The 23,992-nt window shown below is 41.5% G+C and overlaps 1 protein-coding gene and 1 long non-coding RNA gene across 8 annotated transcripts; one reads left to right on the top strand and one right to left on the bottom strand.

Moving 5' to 3' along the window:
• The first annotated feature begins 4,164 nt into the window (after positions 1-4,164).
• LOC105042136 (uncharacterized) lies at positions 4,165-10,814 on the top strand. Its single transcript, XM_010919275.4, has 6 exons — positions 4,165-4,373; positions 4,474-4,513; positions 4,615-4,695; positions 4,826-5,015; positions 8,887-9,154; positions 10,455-10,814. Exons 1-6 carry the CDS (start codon positions 4,314-4,316, stop codon positions 10,668-10,670), a joined length of 855 nt encoding a protein of 284 aa, XP_010917577.1. The 5' UTR covers positions 4,165-4,313; the 3' UTR covers positions 10,671-10,814.
• A 5,482-nt stretch (positions 10,815-16,296) lies between these two features.
• On the bottom strand, positions 16,297-22,149 carry LOC109505823 (uncharacterized). 7 transcript variants are annotated; one of them, XR_012138312.1, is made up of 7 exons: positions 22,106-22,149; positions 21,923-21,999; positions 20,343-20,793; positions 18,885-19,059; positions 17,568-17,692; positions 17,153-17,353; positions 16,297-17,016 (listed from the first exon to the last, which is right to left on the bottom strand). It is a non-coding gene; the product is annotated as an uncharacterized lncRNA (long non-coding RNA). The 7 variants fall into 7 exon arrangements; XR_012138314.1 differs by having other exon boundaries at positions 20,350-20,793; XR_012138316.1 differs by having other exon boundaries at positions 20,343-20,461.
• Positions 22,150-23,992: the final 1,843 nt, after the last annotated feature.

Below are 23,992 nucleotides of genomic sequence, written 5' to 3'. Positions count from 1 at the left end.
GCCGGACTTCGTCCCCAACCTCAACTGCTGGAAGGCTTCACCCGGACTCCCATGGGAGCCGGGCTCCATCCTCGACCTCGACTGCGGGAAGGCTTCGCCCGGACTCTTACGGGAGCCGAGCTCCGCCCATGACTTCACTTACAGGTAAACTCCGTCCGGACTCCTACGGGAGCCAGACTTCATCCCTGACCTTGATTACAAGTGGATTTCGATCGGGCTCCTACGGGAGCCGGACCTCGTCCCCGCAGCTTCAACTGCAGGCAGACTTCGACCGGGCTCCTACGGGAGCCGGACCTCATCCCCGCAGCTTCAACTGCAGGCAGACTTCGTCCGGACTCCTACGGGAGACGGACTCCACCCGCGGTCTCAATTGCAGGTAAACTTCGTCCGGACTCCTACGGGAGCTGGACTTCACCCTCAACTGCAATTGCAGGTAGACTCCGTCCGGACTCCTACGGGAGCCAAACTTTGCCCACGACCCCAATTGCAGGTAGACTCCGTCCGGACTCCTACGGGAGCCGGGTCTCGTCCCTAACTCCGGCTGCAAGAAGACTTCATCCGGACTCTTACGGGAGCCAGACTCCGAGCTCCTCTCAGACGGGCGGCTAGCCACCTCTCCCCGCCAGACACTCCAGCCGAACTTCGGCCGACAGGCCTAGGCCCCCTGGCAGGCCGCAGTGACGGCCACGACACTGCTCCACCTCCTGCAACAAATTCCACGCGGCTCCATTACTCCCTGGCAGGCCGCAGTAACGGCCACAGCACTGCCCCACTTCCTGCGACGGATTTCATGCGGCTCCATCACTCCCGGGCAGGCCACAATAACGGTCACGATCCTGCTCCACTTCCCGCGACGGATACCGCACGATTCTTCCATCCTCTGGCAAGTCGCGACAACGGACGCCGCTCCACTCCCCGCGGCAGACTCCACGTGGCACGCCCCGGTGATAGCCACAGGTCTACTCCACTACTCTTCGCAACAAACTCCGTCTGACTCTGGGCAGCCCACTACGAGACGGTTACGGATATCGCTATCAGTCTGCTGCCCCCTTTCGCCTATAAAAGGGGGCCCCAGATACGTTATTCTCGAAGCTCTATTCTCTATCCCAAAACTCTGCTAAAAGTTTCGTTCGAGCACTCCATTCTTGTTGAGACAGAGAACTGACTTGAGCGTCAGAGGGTCTTGTCGGAGCAACCCCACCTCCGGTTTAGACTTCTTTTGCAGGTCCCGACGGCGACCGCGACCCCCACAACTCCAGCTTCTCCGGCGCAGGCGGATTTTTGCACCAACAAAGATTATTTCATAAAAAAATTGTAGTTCACTACTTAAAGCAGATGACGAAGATGTAGATAAATTTGAAACATGTGTCTATCTCCTACGTACAATAAAATTAAAAATGGATGATGTACGAGAACTACTAGAAGAAGCAATAGAGCTTTGTGCTGGTAATCTAGATCTATAAATTTTTTCATCATATAACATATAAATATTATAAAAAAATTTTGTTACCTCAGCTTTAGCCGGTTCAAGATCCAATATCATGTTTTCATAATAGGCATCAAGTAAAATTAGCACACTACTTAATTTAACTCGTGGATTAAATACAACAGCTAAATTATGCATAAGACATACCTTGTTTCAATATTCATTTCATTTAGATTCTATTTATTCAATAATAGGCATTAAAACATCATCAAATCTATATTCTACAAATTTTCTACTAATATCAAATACTTATTGTAAAAATGAACATAAAGTTGGATAATAAATATCAGAAAGAACATGAGTAGCATTATAAAAAGTAACCAAAAAATTTTTCAAAATTTTATCTTTAGTCCAATCAGTTTCAATCAATACAAAGCCTAATCTGCAGTCATTAATATATGTATTTAATAAGTATCTATATAGATATGCATCATGTATCATGGTATATATTGAATTCCAACGAGTCATTATATCAAGTTTAAATTTTTTAAAATATTTACCATAATCTATACATAGTTGCTTAAATTCTTGAAGTTTTGATCTTGAAGCATGAATAAAAGAAACTGTATTTTTAATTTTTGAAATTACATCTTAGACCATACCCATGCCAGCTTGTACATAAAAATTTAAAATATGACATGCACATCTAATATACAACAACTGACCATTTAAAATGGACTGTAATAAGTCCTTCAATAATATAACAACAAAATTATTATTAGATACATTGTCAAAAATAATAAACATAATTTTATTATTAATTCTAAATGAACATGCTGTTTAGTAAATAATATTTAAAATTTATTGTCCAGAATGTGAAAAATTAAAAGTATGAAAAGTAAGAATATATTTATTTAAATTTCAATCATTATTAATATAATGAATAGTAATAGAAATAAAATAATTACTATCTACTAATGCTGATCAAATATTAGAAGTTAATGAAACTTTTAAATTTAAGGTAGAGAGAGTTTCAATTAAATTTTATTTCGTTGCTAAAAAATTTGTCATAGCTATCCTTCTAATAGTATGCCTACTAGTTCTTTTGTAAGCAAGCTGTATGATTAATTGAACATATTCTTTAAAATTAAAAGACTCGCATAAACTAAAAGGTAGTTCATCCCTAACTATCTATTTAACTAGTGCTTTTTTTTTATTTTCAAGATTATATGCAAAATTATCTACTAGAGATTTTTTTGTACATTAAGGGTACTTTAGAGATGAGAATCACTCATCTTATGGCTCTCTTAATGTCTCCTTAAATGGCCAGTTCCCCCATTATTAGCACAACTATAAAATTTAGCATATTTTTTATATTTTGCTTTCCAGACTCCGTCAATAAGAACTCTTTCAAAATCCTTCCAAATTGCACTAGTCCTCTTATGGGAAGAGATTTAACCTTGAATAGTTTTAGAAGAAGTAGGAGCAATGAGATTAGTTTTCTCTCCCTTGAAAATAAGGGGAATGCCAAAATGGCTCTCATCATAAGATGTCATTTCTAAATTTATGAATCAAAAAATAAAAACAAACTGAAGGTGGATGAATTGAGTAGAGGTGGAGGAATTGAGTAGAGTCAGCTTTGAGATTTGTGAGCTTCCTCTTGTATTCCTCGATAAGGACCTCCTCTTGTGCTCTTCGATAAGAACCTCCTCTTATGTAATACCTGAATACTTGCTAAATATAAATTAAAAATTAACTAGAATACTTGTAATATTGTTAGAAGAGAGAAATAGCAGTAGCAGAGAAGGAAGAAGAGTATATTTGGTGTGGTGAGAATGGAAAAGAACGGAGCTACTTATAGAAATCCATAAATTTTTTTCTCAAAATACTTCTCAAAATAGCCGTTTTATGATTATTGGGAGGAGTAAAAAGGTAAAAAATTAGAAAATAGCCGTTTTTGACCGTTTTTGGCTATTATGGGCAGAAACGGACCTGGACCGAGCCGAGCCGTATCAGGCCCGTCCCGATTTGTAACGGCCTCAAATAGGCCGTGCCTGGCACGAGCACAAATGGGCCATGCCAGCATGCCACAGCCGATTTGTAATTTTTTTTTAAAAAAAGGCCCACGGACCAACGGGTCGTGCTAGGTACGGCCCGCCACCCATCGGGCCAAGGCCGTGCCGGGCTGAGGCTTGGTGCTAATCGTGCCGTGCCAGGCATAATCCGTTTAGCCTCAGGTCCGATGAATCTGGATTGGGCCGTGTCAGGCACGGCCTAGTGTATTTGTCTATCCTATATATATGTCTGTGTGTTAGGGTGCGTGGATGGGCTCAATTTAAATTAGATTTTAAATCTAAAGTGAAAGCAAACTGATTTTTTGGATTGAAAAATTTTCAAACCGAAACTAGGCTGGATATAAAAACTGGACTTCAACCAAACCAAAATGACTCGTTCGGATCAATTTTGCTGTTTGGTTAGGTTTTTTGCATACTTCTAGTGTGAATGTATATTTCTGAAATATTAGGTGGAATCTATAATTTTTCCCAATGTTAAGAGGACTCGGTGTAATTTATTCGAGTGATGCACGTTGTCATTGGGCTGGGCAATAAACAGGCCGGAACAGGCCATGCGGGCCGAAAAGTAAGCCTGTTGTACCGGGAAAAAATGAAAATGTTTGAAAACAGTGTAAAATTCGGAAAATTCCGCACCTTTTCTCTTTTTCCTCTCAAATTCGCGGCGGACCAAACCCGTGGGCGGCGTCCATTCTTTTGCCACCGCCCGTTGCCTCCTATTAAATCAAAACTTCTATACCTTCCTCTGATCCGCGTGGGCGTCGGAGAAGTAGAAAGCCCCTCCACCGTCGTTGGTGGAACAAAGGTAAAAGAAGATGATGTCGAGTGGTGGATACACCTCCATCGACAACCAGAAGGTCTCCGGATCCGTCCCGGTAGGCCACCATCTCTCTCTCTCTCTCTCTCTCTCTCTCTCTCTCTCTCATCTTGCTTTAGATCTCTTCTCACTCCCACCCCTTCGTCGTCTTCTTGCAGGCCGTCTCTGGTCCGGATCACGTCACCGTCAAATTCACAGGTTGGGGTTAGGGTTAGAATTCGGCTTTTTTAGGGTTTTCAGATGAGGTATTGTTTTGTTTCTTGGGTGTGATCACTGATGCTTGATTCGATACGCTACAGATTCCAATCTCCAGACGTTTCCACCTTCCGAGGCCCAGGGCAAGATCTCCGCCGTCTTCCGCCCCCCTTCCGATGCCGACGGTATCAGATCCATCTCCATGAAATCATTTTTCTTGCTTTTTATTTCTTGATTCGGTACATGTTTCATCTTTGATTCGTGTGTCCTATGGTTTCTAAATTGTTCTCTGATGTGGATTTGGATTCTTAACAGATACGTTCTCGAAGCCGTCTCGGGGGAGCTCCGATGAGTCGCAACCGGCGGGATGGGTGCACAAGTTCACGGTGGGAGCTTACAAGCCCTACTTCGACGTTGACACGTCGGATGTTCTGGAGAGGGTCAGAGATTCTCTCTTCCCCTTCAAAGGGAGTTTTACCGAGAAGACGGCTGAAAATCCGGACTTGTATATTCCTCATCTCATTTCCCATGATCTACTACTACATTATTATCCATATTATCTGCGCAGTTTGGATCTAATGTAGCTCTCTAGAGCATGCCATGGTATTTTCTACTAGTTAGGGAAAGCTCCGGTGGTTTCCTAGTCCATTAATCTTTCTACCTTTGAACCTCTGATCTGGGCATATGATTCGTGATTGGTTATGAATTACATGCATGTGGTACGTTATCAATACATTAGTATTTCAGTCCATTCTTATCCTGTTCTGGAATTGATTAGACATGTCAGAACTGAGACCTGAACATCCCTACGTATTTTTCTCCTGTGAATTGGATAGTCTTCTGAAATTGATGTGAGGACTGCAGCATATTAATAGAAATCAATAGACAAACATAAGTGAATAACGACCAGGAAGAAATATGTGATTGAGAAAATGTTGGCTTAAATATTGGTGCGCAAAATTGGTAGATGAAGAAAATTAGGTTAAAAAAAGAGCAAAATTGGCAGATGAAAAAATTCAGGTGAAAAAGAAAATTTAGCTTTATCTGTAGTAATATTGTCCAGTTCAATGTTCATTTTCTCTGTAACTTTTTTTTTTTTTTTTTGTCTTTGTAGCAATATTCTTCTTCTTCTTTGTAGATGTTTATAAATAGAGGTTGAAGAAGATTAGTGTGATTCAATTAAACTTTTTAATTTGGAGAATAGGGACTTGAGGTACCATAGCCTGACTAAAGGTTTTCTGTAATTGGCTGTATTATTCTACCAGCGTCACACCTTTTTGTTTGTATCAAACAGTTCTACATACGAGATTTTTTAGCCTGGGAACTAGCACTGGAGGCTGTGGACCAATACAAGCTCCATTCGTAATCTATATATACGCATATTATTGGTTTCTTCTTGTTATCCAATTTTTACAGCTACATTTCAGTTTGGGGAACAGGACAAGATCTTCCTGAAGAACAGTAGATGGTCTTTTCCTTTGCACCATGGGATAAAAGATTATTTTCATTATGTGTAGACGAATTTCATATCAAGGATTTATGTGCGTAGCATGCATTTTGGAGTCCTTTCTCAAGAGGTAGTGACAAAATCTAGGAGGCAGAATCTGGTCAACAGGAGACATCGAGATGACATAGCCTTGTACAAAGATGAAGGCATTAGCAAGAATACAAGTATTACATGTGATTGATTGATTTTAATCATGCAAAACATGCCTCTTGTACAAACATGCTTTTGCTTATACAATTTCCATGTTGCAAACACGTTGTCTTTTTTAGGTGTACCGGTCTGGAGGGTTATTTATACGGTGCAGATTTCTAATTGTGATAAGCCATGACCCCGTCTAGAGCTAGCTAAGTCTAAATTCACAGTTGTGCCACAGCTAATGGTTGCATATCAAATATAGCAATATTTCATTCATAAAGTTCCTTGACCATTGTTTTGTTAGGTGAATTTGCATTAGGACAACTTCTGTTGCTTCAAGTTTAGATCATATTACTCTAGGAATCTTCAAAGGTCATAGCTATTTCATCTTATGGACTAGAACTACTAAAAGTCAAAATTTATCTGATCTTAGTTTTTTGTGGCTCAAACTATCTGGAAATTTCAATATGCGATTTTGAGTCCTAGCAATTTTTCCAGGTTCTGCTAGGTCCTAGCCCATCCTCGGATTACTTGTGGCACCAGTATCACAAGCCTTTTCTAATTTATGCTGACCCAATTTAGCCAAACTGATCTGTGTCATGACAATCTTTTTTTTTCAAGACAAGAGCCTTAACTTCATTCTAACTAAAGAAACAGTTTTTAATAACCAAAATTTGATTTACTGTCCTTAACACTAATGACACCAGATAGCTGACTAGGTCAAAGAGATCCGTGATAATCATAGTTGCTATATATTTGGACTGGTACCGCTTAACTTCTAGATCTTCTTCTTGATTGATAGCACATAGTAGGTCTTTTCTTCTGGCTTTATTGAAGTGATAAGTGTTAAGTAATGCCATCTGTTGGAAAATGTTGGTATCCTCGTCTACTAGAAAATTTCGACGTAAGGCTTTCTTCAAAGTCCCATACGTTGACTATAATTTATCTTCATATCCCACTAAGAGGGAATCACCCTTTCCTTGGCTTTGCAGAAAAACCTGGTAAGGAAGCTAAAGCTAGGTAAAAAAAAAAAAAGGGGGGGGGGTTGGAAGTTCTATTGCCTGATAATGATAAAGGATGAGCCATTGATCTGTCAAGCTTGCTCTTGTTATGCTTGTTCTCCTGCCCATTCTTTTCATTGTAGTACTTTCTCTTTTTCCCATGATGGTCTCATATACTGATGATAACATTTCCACATCGACCATAAAAGGCAACAAAAGGGCTGTAATTTTAAATTCACACACATACACACATACACATATATATAGGGATGGATTACACCCCATGAGAAGAGAGGGTGTATTTTCCTTTCAAATCCAAAAACAAAACTTGGGGTGTCCAAATTAAAGATCCATGCTATTGATTGTGATTTATACCACTAAAAATATCTTAAAATCAGAACTCACATATTTTAGTGGTGTCTAACCTATGCATCATGCGGACACAAAATTAGACAGTTTTCATTGTACTACTATGCTAAAATATATGATAAAGTATTTAGATTGAGAATCCATCTTATTGACTTTGATCTACACATATTAAAATATATATAGATTGAATGATCATTAGCAAAACATGGGCCACATCATTTTAACCATTCTTTTTTTTTTTTTACCAACTTGATGTAGATTTCATGATTTTTGGTTTCTAAGCATTTTTAGTAATATTCATTATTATCAACAATCTAGATCTTTAATTTGGCTGGTCCATTGTTGATTTTGGACTCTAGGGGAGTACATACTTTTCCTTTGGAAAGGAGCAAAGTCCATGTATATATGTTTATCCATGGTAGAGTATTAGAGAATAATTTATAAATAATTAAAAGTCAAGACGTGCACAAACATGTTTGATTTTTTGATATCTGATAATAAAGAGGGATTGTCCATGTACCTTGCTTCTGTAATGTCTTGTGCCTTTTCATTGTACATTGATTTTAATTTCTCCATTACTCCTTATCAGTGACACAAAACCGTAAATAAATGAAGGTAAGTTTATTCTCTTTATCGGAGTTACCAAAAGGATTTAGAAAACTGAAAAGGGGAAAGCAAGTAACCTTATATCAGTAATGCTTATGATTCACATAAATTTGTTACTCATATGCAAGTCTTTTTTTCCAATTCAATAGAAAAATATCTGAACTAAAATAACAATAATTCATTTTTAGGAAGCAGGAAAATAATCAAAAAAATTATAGATGATGTGTAAGTATAAACATAAATAATTCTTTTACCATTACTTTTGAGTTGGCTTTGAATCCTCCTTTGATTTGATCCTATCCAAGGGTAAGTTTTGCATGATGAAACTCTTGCATCATTTGCGACAGCACCAGTCATTATTTTGCTTCAGAAGTGAATTGTACAGATGTTTGCATCTCTCAGTTTCATATAATTGTTACATGTGCATATGCATGAACTCAGAAAGCTACTGCATCAACTTCTGTTTTGGGTCAAAATGTCTCAAATCAATCAGTAAATTGCAGCATGCAGGTTCTAGAGTTAAATGTGTGATTTATGCTTTTAGTAATATGGTAATAACAGTTTCTGTCTGAATTGCTTCATCTTTGGAACATGTTTTTTGTTGGTAAATTGGATAAATTAGTTTTTGGAACATGTTTAATTCCTTCTTTTGTTAATGAAGACTCATGCCTACATACAGAACTTGTGCATTACTTCATGCCTGATTTCTTGAATAACTAAAGATATACTTGATGAATTTCATCATATGTTTTGGGCAGATATGGTCCATTCTGGATTTGCACTACTTTGATATTCGTAGCAGCGGCTATTGGCACATTTGTTACATACTTGGCACACAAATTGGAGAAGAAAGAGTGGAACTATGACATTAACCTGGTCACATGGTCTGCTGGTTTGTTTTATGGCTATGTTACTTTTGTCCCTCTTGGACTGTACATCATTCTTAAGTACTTCTCAGCACCGTCTGGACTTGTTCAACTGTGGTGTCTATATGGATACTCCCTATTCGTGTTCATTCCTGCCCTGGTATGTTCTACAAATTTACTTACATAGCATGAGTTCATCATATAAGCAGACAAGGACGGCCTTTTTGTCTGCTTTCTCATTCTCTTGCCCACTGAACAGTTTATTTTGTAAAGCAGCATCCATAAAATATGTTTTTTAGTTTAGTGGTCCATAGGCATTGAATGGCAAGATATACATTTTGCTGAGTTTGCTGGCTTATTAAGCTAATCAATTGATCACATTTGTTTAGTCATTTATCACTGGCCTCTTGCATTTAATGCATCAAGAAAGGTTGGTCTGCCTACCAACCAACTGGCCTTTTGAGCTTTCATGAGGCAGCTTTTCCGTTGCTTAAGTGTTTCCTGGACAGGACATATGATGCAGGGTTAACAGTAGGTTCAGAACTGATTGTAAACTATTCTCAAACTTGAAGGGATCAAGGCTTTTTGTTAGTTAAATATCATGGCTGAATGCTGTAATTTGCTTGAAGCTGTCTTGAAATGGGTTCTTACATGTTTTTTTATTTCCCATTTTTGATTGAAAATGGTACTTTTGTCGTTGGCATGCTTGGCAACCTTTTTATCTTCCTTGTATTTCTATGCACTACATGGATTTCAGGGAATTGAGTTCGTTGAAATTTTCATGTGATGTTACCATGCAGATTCAGATCAAATTACAAGGCTTCTATTTGAGGGACTATTTAGGTCAATTTGGGGTCTTAGAAACTTCATTGTTTGATTTCAGCTGTTCTCTACAAATTCAGTCACAATCAAAAGAATATTTTAATCTGAAATTAGAAAAATCGGTTCTGAAATTTATTGGCAGAAATGTGTTTCGAACCCTGTTGGTTCTGAACATAGTTTAAACATCTTGACGTGGATCACTCCATCAGGCTTTGATTGCAAAGCCTTGGAACCACTTATGTTCTACTGCATGTACCAAAAAAATTGTTCTGCTAGACATTAGATTTCCCACATTACTGAATCTTTTGCCATGTTCCATGTTACCCAAGATTAGCATGAGATGATCTTATAAGATGAAATGAAGAGATAGATAAACTGAATCACGTAAGATGAAATGTAGAGACACAGTTAAATAAGATGAACATGACACACACACATATATGTAAAATTAAACAATAATAATTAGTTGTATTGCCTGTTAAGCTGGAAGCTTGTTTCATTTTTTTGTGTGTTGGTCTCTCTGATAGGACTATTTATATTTTATTTCGGTTGTACGATATCTGTTTAGTTTCATGGTTAATATCTCCATGATTTGGTTGGTTTGGTGAACCTAACTGGAACATTTTGCATTGTGACAGTGCCTCTCCATTGTACCAGTAGAGATCTTCAGATGGGTGATTGTTGGCGTTGCAGGGTTCTTGTCAGCAACTTTTGTTGCTCTTAACCTCCGAACCCACATTAAATCAGCTGGCGAGAGATGGTTTTTCATTGTGGCTGGAATATTTTTGTTGCAATTGGCTCTTGCTGTCATCCTGAAACTCTATGTTTTCACTGTAACTGTAGGAGCAGATTAGGTCTAGATTTCATGATATACGTCGTTGAAAGAGATCCAGAGAAGACATACGAGGATTTTTTTTTCAAAAAAATTACTGTGGTTGTATTTTATGTATTAGTTCAAGCACATAAACTTGCTTATGTAATCCATTTTCATTCTTTCATCTTTTGATTTTAATAACCTTGTAAGCTGGCTGGTGCCAGGATCTGCCTTTTATTATGAGTGCACCACCCTTGCAGGTAAAACAGTTACTCTTGTTATCTGTGTGATGATATGTCTCACCGTCAAAAGTCGTTAATACAGAGCAAGTAGATGAAGGAATATAATATTTCAAAATAAATAGTGCAGGGTGTAGCATGCTACTTTTGTTTTAAAAACTTTATTTTGTGCTAGTACATTATAATCTTCCCGTTGGGGTATGTATTCAGGACGCAACACAACTAGAGTATTGAGAGCCTTACTGGAGCCTGTGTGGTCTACTTTTGCTGTTTCGTTGATTCGTTCCTGGCGAGTTCATTTAGTGTTTCATGGCTTGCAGTGCAGAACGAGGTCTCTTCTTGGATCTAGGCGATCCATCTTTGGAGAATTCTGGTACTCGTTCCTGTCCGCTCCACTGAAATGAGAGGGAAAGATGGCTCTTTTTGTATCTCTCCAACGTCCGTTTTATTTGTGTCGCTTGCGGTGCACAAAGAATTTCTCTTTACGAATACTCCGACATCCATTTTATTTGTGTCGCTTGCAAGGTCGGACGCCAACGTAACACATGGCGGGGCTTTTGGCTAAGGTATGAAATGGTCTTTTACCCTTCTTATATATTTATCTTCTTTCCCTTTTTGTTTTTGTTGACAAAGACATCCCTATGCTCCATCTTCGATCAAATCGTGCTCTATACCCTTCCCCGGTGGAGATGGATAAAAAGGTGTGCTCATTGGGTTTGCCATTGGATTCTGATAGATGGCAAAAACTGTCAAAGTTCGCTCGTCAGCCCTCATCAGAGGGGAAAGGAGTCAATCCAGGATTGGGTTGAGTCACCTCAGTCGGGTCGGGATCTGGATGCCACATTCTTAATGAAGTGGATTTGGACCAGATAGCTATGGATGTAGGCTTGAATATTGGTCCAGATTCGAAGGATCATTATATGGCCGAGGTGGGTGGGTCCTCCTTGGAGCAGGCTAGGAGCCCGGCACGATCAAGTTCAATCTCTCAAAACCTAGCAGCCCATAGCCTAAACCTCAAGCCCAACCCACTTTCCTCGTTCGACTGTGTCTGAGCCAAATGATGTAGGCTCGAGTGGCAGGTTGCTGCTCCCATGCTGAGCCCTAAGTGTTTTGAAGCAAGCCCAGGGTTATTGGAATTGGGTTTCCGTGCCACCAGAGGTAAGCTTGTTGGAGACCCCTCGCTTTGTCCCCTTCTCCTGCGACCTCCTCTAGCCCATCCTCCCATCTATCGGTGATCAGAGGAGGGCTTCACCAACCCACTTCCTCCCTCTTTGTGGAGTTTGTCACCAAGGACGGCCCGTAGGAGACCCCCGATGACTCACGGCAGGGGGACAAGCATCAATCACTCATACCACCCTTATCCTCTTATGGGCCTGCCTTGACCAGCTGTGAGGGAGGAAATACGGTCGGGAAAGAGGATGAGACGGTAGTAGAAAGAAGGGCGATGGGCCACAATGTGGTTGTAGACCGACTTAATTCAACCTTGTTTGCTGGCGGGGAGCAGAACAAACTCAATCTAAACATTGTTGATCGAACTGGGACTGATGAAGCTTTGGCCATAGGATCACGAGCCCCACCCTTAACCAGTTAGTGATTAATTATGAAGGTGTTATTTTGGAACATCTAAGGGGCTGATAAGCCCCCCTTTTACTCAAGAGTATAAGAGGATCATGCAACTTTATAATCCAGACCTGTGTGTGCTGGTTGAAATAAGCCTCGGTGGTCCAAGTTTGACTCATGCATGTCATCACTTCCTAGCTAATTGGGGATCTATGCTATGGGATCTCAGAGATTGATTGGGTTATTATTCCATGGAGAACCAATGATGTAATGGTGGATGTCTTCCTCCGATGTGCTCAGCAAGTAGCTATTGTTATCTCTAAAATGAATCATTTTATTTAGCTTTTGCCTGTTGTGTACACGAGCACCAACTGTAGGGAGAGAAGGACTATGTGGCAGGAGGCATCATGCTTGATAGATCAGGATATCCCCACTATGGTGGTTGGTGATTTTAACTATATTGTTGGCCCCCATGAGAAAAGAGATGGTAGGCCTTTTGTAGATGATGCAGGATCTAAAGAATTCAGGGACTTCATTCATTTTATGGATTTAGTTAGCATTGGCTTTGTTGGCTCGAGGTTCATCTGGTGCAACAATCATCAAGGTGGAGCTAAAGTGTGGAAGATGATCGATAGGGTCCTTGTGATGGCTAGCTGGATTCAAAAATTTCTCAATCACTCTGTTCACCACTTGCCGAAGATAGCCTTGGACCATTGTTCGATCTTGCTTACTATTGATACATCATTCTCTTATTGGTGCCCATTCTAGTTTGAGAAGTTCTAACTCTCTTAATCTCGATCCTGGGATATTGTGAGGGAGGTCTAGAAGCTTTAGGTGAGAGGCCATACCAGGTACTGGATGACTCAAAGACTAAAGCTGACTAGGCAGCAGCTATGACGATGGAATAGGGTTGAAGTGGGCAATACATCAGAAGGCTGGAGGTTGTTAAGACTGTCATTTTGGTGATTCTTCCATCAGACTACTGTCATCCATAGACACCAGAATCAAATCCATACGATTAGGGGTGATGGAGGGCAGCGGTTAGTCGAGGAGAATATCAGGCAAGAGATCATGTAATTTTTTAGATCGAGATGGATCATGGAGCTGGGTGGAGAGGGCACCTTCTAGCACCCCCTCCAAGCAAGTTGGTTATGGAGTAAGAGAATAGAGACCTTAGTAGAGCTATGATTGCCGATGAGGTGTGGGGGGTGGTGTGGTCCATGATGGACAACAAAGCCTCGAGACCTAATAGCTTTCCTTCACTCTTCTTCAGACGGTATTGACTCATTATCCAGACTAAGGTGGTGGTTGTAATGTAGGAGTTCTTTGCTACAGATCTGATGCCAGCTGCCTGGAAGCAAACTTTTATTGTCCTTCTGCTGAAGAGGTAGGTGCATCGGAGCCGAACCACTTCAGACCCATTAGCTTATACACGACCTTATACAAGATTTTCACCAAGCAATGGTGGATAGAATGAAGCCTATTCTTCCTCGACTGATCTCTCCTGAACAGAGAGCATTCATTGGTAGCCATAGCATTTTTCGATAATGTTCTCATTGCTTAGGAGTTCATATATGAGCTTCATCATACTTTTATCTACCATAGTCTTATAGAGATCAAGCTGGACATGGAGCAGACTTATGATCGTATGAGTTAGTGATTTCTAGAATGGACCTTAGAGGAGTTTCGATTTCACCCTCGTTAGATTGGCTAGATCATAGCGTGCATCTGTAGTCCCAACTTTGCAATCCTGATCAATGGAACACCTTCAGAGTTTCTCTCTTCCATAGCCAGATTGCGATAAGGTTGTACTTTATCCCCGTATTTTTTCATTCTATGTGCTGATGCCCTCTCGCACGCTCTTCATGCTGCATTCCGAAGATCAACTTTGGACTCTTATCTGCCAGTCCTTCAGGCCCAACCAATCTCATATTTGCCTTTTGTAGATAACTGCCTACTATTGGACTGGGCCTCTATCTGAAATGCTGTCGGCTTCATGAGTCTTGGAGGAGTACTGCTCAGCATTGGGCCAAAGAGTAAACCTCTTCAGTTCGCCATATATTTTAGCCCAAAGATGCTGATCCAATGGTGACATATGATTAGAGGCATCATTATGGCCACGGAGCATAGGGGGCCTTTGCGTTACCTGTGGATCCCTGTATTAAAGCATAGACACCGGAGATCAAGTGCATGGAGGTGGAGCAGTCGATTCGGGGGCAACTAGAGGGATGCTAAGCCAAAGCTCTTTCTATGATGGACAGAGTCATCCTTGTAAGGTCAATTCTCAACTCCAGGCTTATTTATCTCATGCCAAACACTATCCTACCAAAGACTCTGGTGGAGAAGCTCGAGTAGTACTTTTGGAGATTCATGTGGGTATTGAGCTTTAAAGGTAGGGGTGTGCACCTGGTAGCTTGGGATGTTGTGGATCGATCGCTAATGGATGGTGATCCAGAGATTTAGATCTTGGTTGCTAGATGAGAGGTCTTGATTGCCAAGCATGTGGCTTGTTTCCTTCTTAGCCCTGACAACTGGTAGAGCAGGATGATGATTATGAGGTATGGATCCTAGGTGACTGAAGAGGAGATTTGTGTCTTGGAGCTGCTCTTTGTTGTAGAAGGAGATTTATGCACAGGCCCCGGATGTTCTTTTTCAGATAAGATGGCTTGTGGGGGATGGCCATTCCATGAATGTTCTACTAAACTTCTGGATTGCTGATCTACCAATGAGCCAATGGCCAACTTTCACCAACGTGGAGGTTAGCGACTCGATGAGGATTTGTAAGCTACTCACTCAAGGTGATAGAAGCTGAGATACAGAGACAGTTGTCCATTTGTTTGGCGAGCCCTTGGCTGAGCGAGTGCACTCACCGGCAATTCCAGCCTGCAATACATAGGATGTTAAGAGTCTGGAGATCCTCATGCTCCTTAAGAACGATGACTACCGACCTCTACCACCTATATCGAAGGGAGCCTATCAGGTGCCTGGACATCGACTGGGTCTAGAGGACTGATGTGCACCTAAGGATGAGTCTCTTTATTTGGAAAGTCGCTTGAGAGTGACTTCTAACCAGATCCCTCGTGAGGGAGAGAGGTATACATCTAGAGCCTACTTGCCCAACTTGTGGAATAGACGATGAGACTCTAAATCACGCGCTCTTTTTGTGTTCGAGAGCATCGCAAGGGTAGCATCTTGCAGGGATGTATAGCCTGACCTTCCAAACTAAAGCTCCAATGTAGGCCTTCTTGGATTTGTTGAGACGATATGCAAGGACTACTGCATCATGGATGGTCAACATCAGAGTAGCTTACATGGCCCACCAAATTTGGCTAGCCAAAAATAGCCTGATGTTTGAGGCGAAGACGTGTTCGGCAAGATTTATTCTAGAGAGAGTCCTCTCCTTGGTAGTTAAGATGACTGATGTGATTGAAATCGTCAAAAATCTGGAACTCCTATCCTGCTCATGTAGCGACCCATCAAGTTTTCATCACTTGGAAGTCCCCTTGTCTGATGCATCCTAAGGTCAATTTTGACGAAAGAGTCAGGGGCAGATACGAAGATGCTGGTTTTGTGATCCATAACCCTACATCCAAACTAGTTGTGTTCGGGGTAGTACTGCTCATCTCCTTCTTCAGGATATTGCAACCTTACTAACCGGCAATGTGAGCATCACTACTAAACATACTTTTCAGAAAGCGAATCCAGCAGTTGACTGGATGGCGGCTTTGATTGCGAAGCACTTCGATGTGGATGGATATAGATGAGAGCTTTGGTCCACTCAAGGATTTTTTGTTTTGACTCTTTTGGATGTATTCACATAAGAACAGTATGAACGATTCATTTTATCAAAAAAAAAGAGAGCAAATATGATCATGGTGTGGCATCAACCCCATCCATCTGCTATCCAAAACAATTTTATTGAATTTACAGGAAATATGTCCTTGCCGTATGAAGATTATGAATATAGCAAAACAGTCTAATTAAGATGGTGGAAAGGCTAATGAACAATGACATGTAATCTGATCATTTGAGTCGAGTCGACGGAGGATGGTCTACCTATTTCCATCGCCCACCACGGACCTGGGCTCCATTTGAGTCGAGCCAACTCAGCCACCGGCGCTGGTCCCAGCTGGCCTGCCACGTCTCGGTTGCTGAAAGGCGGCGGCGTTCTTTTCCATCGAAGAAGCCGTTGGACAACATCCCTTTCGGCAGCAGACTCCGCTTCCAGCGCATCGCATCGGAGCTTATCGTGGGGTGCCTGAGCTCTGGAGACCACCACCCAGCGGTGACAAGGCCAGCCGAAGCCGGGCACCATGGATGATGCCTCATGGATGACGTGTTGCTGGACGTGGGGACCGCACAGGAAGGCAAAGCGGGATGCAGAGCTGGGACGGGGCTGAACTGAACGCCCCGGAGGAACGATCGAAGCGGGCGACGGAGGATTTGACGAAGAGATCGGGGTTGTCAGCAGCGTGGAAGCATTGGATGGCGGCAAGCGTCGACCAAGGTGGTGGCAAGGGGAGGCGAGGACGCCGCGCTCAGGCAGGAGCAGAAGCTGAGCCATGTCCATGTCCACGTCATGCGGCCCTGCGCCATCAGTGGGGCCACAACCAATGTTCTCGTGATTGAAAAAAAAATGTAGGTATTCGGGGCAAAACAAAACAAAGCCCCAGGAAGAAAAATGTTAGCGATAATTGATCAAAATTAGAGAAAATATTATTACTCCTCTGTCCTTGAAAAAAAATCCAGGCCCCCGTACGGACCACTCAAGATTATGGCTGAAGGGAAACAAATTGATTCAGAACCCTTTGGTTTGTAATACGCATCGGGGTTCTCCTTGCTGCAAAACAGTGGGAATCAATCCTCTCCCAACAATTCGCTCCACACATTATGTTGAAACAATCCCCATGCAGATTTGATGCTCCTAAAATGCAAGAATTTTAGAATTTTGCATTAAACATAATCCCTGACAGCACTAGCATTGTCTCAGTAATTACTTCATCCCCTCTAAATCCACATTAGGAAATCGCATCCAAAAAGTGGAGTCACGGGAAAAATGCAATTCGTTTCCAGGAATGCATTTGAACACATAAACCAGAAACTTGTGTTTGAACACTACAAGTAAACAGGTAGAGTACCCGATGGACTCTTGCACCCAACTGCTCTGCAGTACAACTTAGATAACACGGGCACAACCGTCTAAGCAAGGATATGGCCAGAAACACAGCGCTCATCTATAAAGTGAACTGTGGGGCCAGAATATCTGCAAGTGTGAGGGCATAATCTCACCATTAGAGAGGAGGAAAAAATGCAGTACATATACCTTTAATGCAGAGTTGGAAAAAAAGGACAATGACTGGTTATTTTAGATCGAATTACGAAAATCACTCCTCTGAGAGAAAGGGCACTACGTTGAAAGTTGATTCTAGATTTAACTTGAAAACAAATTTAACCACACATGTAAGCCAAATGGCAGCCATTCACCTAATTGATCCTAGCATATCAAGGTCAACTTACAGGGGTTTTACATAAGACTAGACAATGTGTATTTCCCTAGCTGACATGGGGAACAACTCTCTCACATCACCCTCGCATATGGATTCTCCCTCAGATTAAAATAAACACCTTACGTTCCTCATAAGGTAAACAACTTGAAGCACTTGATGGAAAATCTCATGCCAAAATCACAGCTGCTCCCGCCCAAGTAGCAATTATTTGCCTAGAAAAAAAAAAAAAAAAAAAAACTATAATATGAGATGACACTCAGATTTTTGTAATTTACAATAAAATGTGGACCTCCTATTTGGATGACCACAATTACAGAACATTGCATATATTGTCAACCCTAACATTAACTAGCATAGTGCCAGTATGACCTAATTTTATTGCTAAAAAATGATCTTCATGGTCATTCCAAATAAAAATTATTAAACTGATTCAACTTCGAGAATCCCACCCTTGCTATCTACGAAGCTAACAATGCAAATTTTACTCAAAAAATAAGTTAATAATGCAGATAAAACATGTTATCCACAACAATTCAACTGGCGTATACGACAGCACCATTGAAGGTTTGTACTTTCGTACGTCGGAGACCAAGCACACTATAATTATCCAGAGCCAGATTCTTGGAGATACAAAAATCCAAAACCCCAACCTAGAATCTTTCATTGCTAAGCAAAGGCATGTGACCATTGGGGAAACCCTCAGTTCACCAGCACTATTGAAGATTTAACCACCTCCAATCTTGCAGTTGAGAGGATGACATAAGTGCATAAACTAATTAGGTTAGTAAAAATGCCTGGTGTTAAGCTAGATTATGCAAAAAAAAAATGCCCATATTTTTAACTAGTATCACGCTCATTATATATCAAGAAAATTGAAGGGGAATTGCAAAATTTGTACATGTAGATTTCATATTCCAATAGTCAAAGGATAAGAAACTGTTACCCCACCTAGACCCAAGATGCAGTAACAGCTTTGTGCACCTTTAAGCCATAATATGCTTTGCCCGCAAAAGCAGGAAGAAAAGAGATGAATGCTAATATAGATCTTGGATATGCCCGAACCAGTGTAATGGGTGTAAGTTTCAAATAACCAGCAAGAAGAAGAAAGTCAACCTCAAATTTCCTGTCAAAAGTAAGGGTATCATTAAGAAGGGGATAAATATATCAGAGCAAATAAAGTTTGCAAACTTAAAGGAGATATTACATAATTCAAAGCCTGTAAAAAGTCAGAATGCACCTAAAACTATTATAGGACTTAGCAAAAAAAAAGGATGTTGCCTATCCATGATATATTCTTGGTTAACCAACCCCATGTTTATGGGATTGGCATTGGCCATTGAAATGTTTGGGAACAACCAGTCACAATCATGTCATGGAGTGGGTATATTGTTATAGATTTTTCCACAAAAAGTAAACTTTGAAGTTACACATTAAGCAAAGCCTAAGAAATCTACAAAGTGAGATTGAAACCGGTGATTAACCAATAAGCAGCAATAATAAAATAAGTTAAGATACACTATTCCCCCCATAATGAAGGCATCAATAGGTTGGGCATGAGGTCACTCATGATTCATTTTTCTACTTCTCAGCAATAGCCCTTGAGCTTAGCCTTTTCAAAAATTGTATGGGCTAGGTCCAAATCTGATCAACGATGTCAAGATACAACAGAGGATATACATGGTATAAAGCAAACATAATATACATGTACAAAATAAATACAGGTTGTTCGATGGGTATCTTTAACACCTGTCATCCAACTCATGGTATATCAAAGACCAAGGATGTACCCAGGAAAAAAAAATGAAGACTAGTGGTACATGCTTTCAACTAGTCCACAAGTTGCATAGTTACTTGAAGATACAAAAGTCGAATAAAATCCAAGAAGTAACAGAGCAAACTGAAATGTGACTCTAGACCGTCTTGCGATTATTGACGATTGCATATACCTGAAAGGACACATGATGCATTTATTGTTTTATATATCCAGATGTTGGAAAGTAAAAAAGGCATTAAGAATGGGATAAGCTTACAACAACAAGCATGTTGAAGACTTGAAGTGGATTAGTGCTACCATTATAGATGGAGAGAATCAACACCTACAGTAATAGATGCGTGTGCCTATAATATAGACTGAAAGGTCAATGAAGGAGAAGGCCAAAAAATAAAGATTTGGAGAGAGGTAGCAAGAACTGATTTGAAGCACCTCCCAATTAAGTGGTCTTCACATTGGCTAGGAAGTCCATACAAAATCTCATTAAGGGATATGTCTTATAGTTTATGATCATTTTAACTGTTATGTTCCATACTTGTGATTGATCTATCAGTTCCTACACAGGAGGTTAATGCATCAGCCTTGAGACATGATTGACATTTCAACAAATGTGGAAGAAATTTCTTTAAACAGACTTGGTACTTGCAGCAGTGCCGGTCGCTAGTATGTAGAAACTTATGGGCACTTCATTCAGCAAGATCACATCTTCCCTCAGAGAAAGTTTTCAGCACTCATCGCAGAGACCTCCAACGATCTAGTTAAACAACACACCAAGGTAAGAGCACAGCACAGGAAGTAAATGGAGAGCAGTTGAAAAGGTCACAGAACATTTGTATTGCCATGCTAGTTAGAAAAGCAGATCACTGGTAACTCCTCAAAACAAGTAAACCTTCTGAACAAGATTGTAAAATAGATAGTAAGAAATGCTGGATCAGATGGCTTTATGAAGGGCATCAAGGGTCTCTGTTGTTGAAGCCCTTCAGTGTCTGTCCTGAACTTCAAACTCAGATGTGAGATCATCTGGTCTTGCAGACGAATTGAGAGTTGGTTTTTCTGTGCAAAACCTGTGGCAGCTTGAATAATATCCTAAGAAATACATAAATGACAGACAAAATTTATTACGTTGCTTTCATGCTTATGAAGATAAGATGACACTACACATTGAAAGAGCTCAGATATTTCCTAGTTGAGCTTGTCCCATGAACAACTAAATTGGTTATATTACTGATCAAACATGATGTTAGCCCATGGTCAACTTTGCATTTTGTTAACTCAGATAAGTTGCTGGTTCTTCAGAGTTTTTCTCTGAACTTTTCCTAGAATCTATAGTAGCCAAAGTTAATCAGATTGTGGGTAGGAGTGAAGAAGGTTTGTAACTGGGATTTTACTTGAAAATAATTAACCTTTTCAGTTCTTGTCATCATTTGCATATGACAACGCAAGACGTGAGAACAGGTAAGATAAATTTTGTAAAGCACGTCGTTCTAAAGATAGTAAATGTACTGAATGCTGTTCATATAACAGAATGGGGAAAGTTAACGCCTTGGTTGGGAGTTTGGGGAAGAAAGGAAAAGAAAAGAAAATACTAATAAGGAAAGAAAAGAAAAGAAAAAGGAGTATATCTCTTTCCTCTTGATTGGGAGTTTAAAAAAAATAATAATAATAATTTCTTTCATTTTTGATTGGACACAAAGAAGAAAAGAAAAGAAAGGAAATATTACAATCTTCTTATACTATTATACCTTTGAAAAAAGCATAACAAATTCAATAAAGAAATCAAAAAAAGATTTTATTTTTTTAATTTTTTTCATCTTTCTTTTTATTTTTGTTGATTTTTCCATCCATGAGAATCTCAATCGAATGGGAGGCTTAGGTGGGATGTTTGAAATAAGCCTTAGAATTGAAATGTAATATTAATTTTGTTCTTTATCATTAAAGGGGTAAGATGAAAATTATAAAAGACTCATTAACTCTCCATTCTTTTCTCTCCAATTCCGCTCAATTTGGAGGAGAAAAAGATTATGGATTTGAAAAAAATTGTATTCCCTCCGTTTCTCTCATTTTCTTTCTATTTCTTTTATAAAAAAACTCCCAACCAAGGTAAAGTAGTAACTTTCTCTCCCTTTTCTTTTTTTCTCTCTCTCTTCTGTTCTTCTCTCCCAACCAAGGCGTAAAGGACAAGCCAATAACCGAAAATGGAAACAAAAATAATTACCAACATGATGTACTTTAGGGCTGAATGCATCTATAGAAACTTCATCTTTGTAGCTCTTGAACCCATCAAATGATAACCTGATCAAGAATTCACAGAGAGCACCACAAGAAGGGGAATTCTGATTATAAACGAAGATTTCAAACAATCGTGACCAGAGGAAACAGTCTATGAAGCAAAAATTACCTTCTTAATGTACATCCTAAAACCAGATCGAAAAGCCACCATCCTGTTGCGGCCAATCCCCTCGTCGCCTGGTCGCCTGGAACGAGCGCCTGCAAAAGAAGTCCGCACTGATCGGAGGTGACTCCGGCGGGAACCCTCCGACGGTCAAGTCAGAGAGGAGACTAGACAACAGTAGAAAAGAATCAAGGAGCTCAACGGGAGAGGGTGAGAGCGAGAGCTAGAGAGGAAGGGTTCAAAGATTTCGAAAAGGACCTCCTCGGCACTGTTGCCTTCTCTGATTTATAGTAGAGCGCGGTATGGCGCCATCATTAATGGTGCGGACAATGGAAGAATTGTCAAATCACCGAGGACTGTCAGAGCCACCGTGAGGTTGTCAAATCGTCGTGGGACTGTCAAATCACTAGGGTTGACCCATGCCTTAAGTGGGATAATGACCCAAGGCGGCTGTGCCGCATACCGTTGTCAGGATTGACAGCCTCCAGCAGTCGTACGGCGTTTGAAGGAGCCGACCGACTATAGGGCGGCGGCTGGTTGAGGGGCATTGGATGGAAACTCGGGGACCCTCCGACAGTCAGTCGGGCGCGTCGTGGGAGTCGGGCATCAGGCTCCATAGTTCGTCCGATCGAGAGCGAAGAAGGTCTGTCCGACCGACGTATACTCGGTCGGTCGGTGACGGTAGCCGTCGGTCAGCAGAGTCGGGCGCTGGTCATGTAGGCCCGACGGTGAGTTGGCGTGAGGGGGACCGGTCAGTATATCCCAACAGTTGCCACCCTCCACTCCTGAGTCGGATGGTGCGCTGGCTAATGTCTTTGCGTGGGCGGCAGCATCGGGCGAAAGGAGTGGATTCCCATTGCATTAAGTCCTGATTCTGACGATCGTACCACTGGCTGATTTGGTGTCAGGCGCCTCATGAGTGCCAGGCGATTCGTCGGCGTCAGACGTTCCGAAGGTGTCAGATGTCCCATCGGTGTCAGACGTCCCATCGGCATCAGACGTCCCACCGGGAATAAAAACTGTCGCTCCCGCCATCTCTTCGGGAACGCGAATCATCATGACTTTTTCGCCGCGTGACGGGGAGCCATTGGGCCGAACCAGCCCAGGCGGATAGAAGTGACGTGGCCCAATCTAAGGGCAGGTGCTCCGAACCGTCGGGCCGGAGAAGGGCCCAGACGTCGCCACGTGCCGCGATCTGGGAGATCCTCGTTGGTCGTGCCTCTATCTCGACCGTCGGAGGGCGCTATATATACAAGGTCGCCTGCATCCGAATTTCTACTTTCTCCATTCGCTGTCGAAACTCTGCCCGTGCGGTCACCTGCCCCAGGTAATTGTCTCCGGCTTTCCCCTTCTTAGGAGTATTTCTTTCCCTTTAGGAGCCTTCACCATTGGCCGTCTCCCTCCTTGCTTCCTCACGGTTCTCTCCCCTCTTTCCCTTACTTTCTGTCTTCTGTTCTGGTTCATGGCTAGAACATCTCCAAGAGGAGGTCGGTCGGAGAACCCGACTGACGACCCTCGGTCGACTCCGGAGGTGGAGGTCTCTTCACTTTCGGGGCCGAACGTCGATCGGCTCCGGGAGCAGTATTGCATCCCGGAGCAATTTCGGCTGTTCGCCCCCGGGGCCAACGGTCGGGTCAACAACCTGCCTGAGGTCCAGGTAGCCTTTTATGTCGAGGATCTCTGGGTCGGTCTTCGCTTCTCGATCCCAAAGTTCGTCCGGAACGTCTTAGACTACTACGGGCTATGTCCGGCGCAACTTGCGCCGAACTTGGTTCGGCTAATAGTCAGTTTCGCCCTGTTGTGTCGGTTTTTGCCGACCATCCCTCGGATTTCACTCTTCCGAGCTTTTTTTATCCTCCAACCCCACCCTAAAGCTCGAGGGTAGTGGTACTT

This window comes from Elaeis guineensis, chromosome 2, assembly GCF_000442705.2.
Source record: "Elaeis guineensis isolate ETL-2024a chromosome 2, EG11, whole genome shotgun sequence".
In the NCBI taxonomy this organism is placed as follows: domain Eukaryota; kingdom Viridiplantae; phylum Streptophyta; class Magnoliopsida; order Arecales; family Arecaceae; genus Elaeis; species Elaeis guineensis.
The sequence above is the reverse complement of the archived record's forward strand: the minus strand, read 5'-3'. Positions and strand labels throughout refer to the sequence as shown.

What these genes read in the sequence shown, in the direction of transcription:
- LOC105042136 (XM_010919275.4), top strand. Translation starts at nt 4,314, where the DNA reads ATGATGTCGAGTGGTGGATACACCTCCATCGACAACCAGAAGGTCTCC. An exon ending in CGTCACCGTCAAATTCACAG is followed by an intron (nt 4,514 to 4,614) that starts GTTGGGGTTAGG and finishes GATACGCTACAG; the next exon opens with ATTCCAATCTCCAGACGTTT. An exon ending in ACGGCTGAAAATCCGGACTT is followed by an intron (nt 5,016 to 8,886) that starts GTATATTCCTCA and finishes TGTTTTGGGCAG; the next exon opens with ATATGGTCCATTCTGGATTT.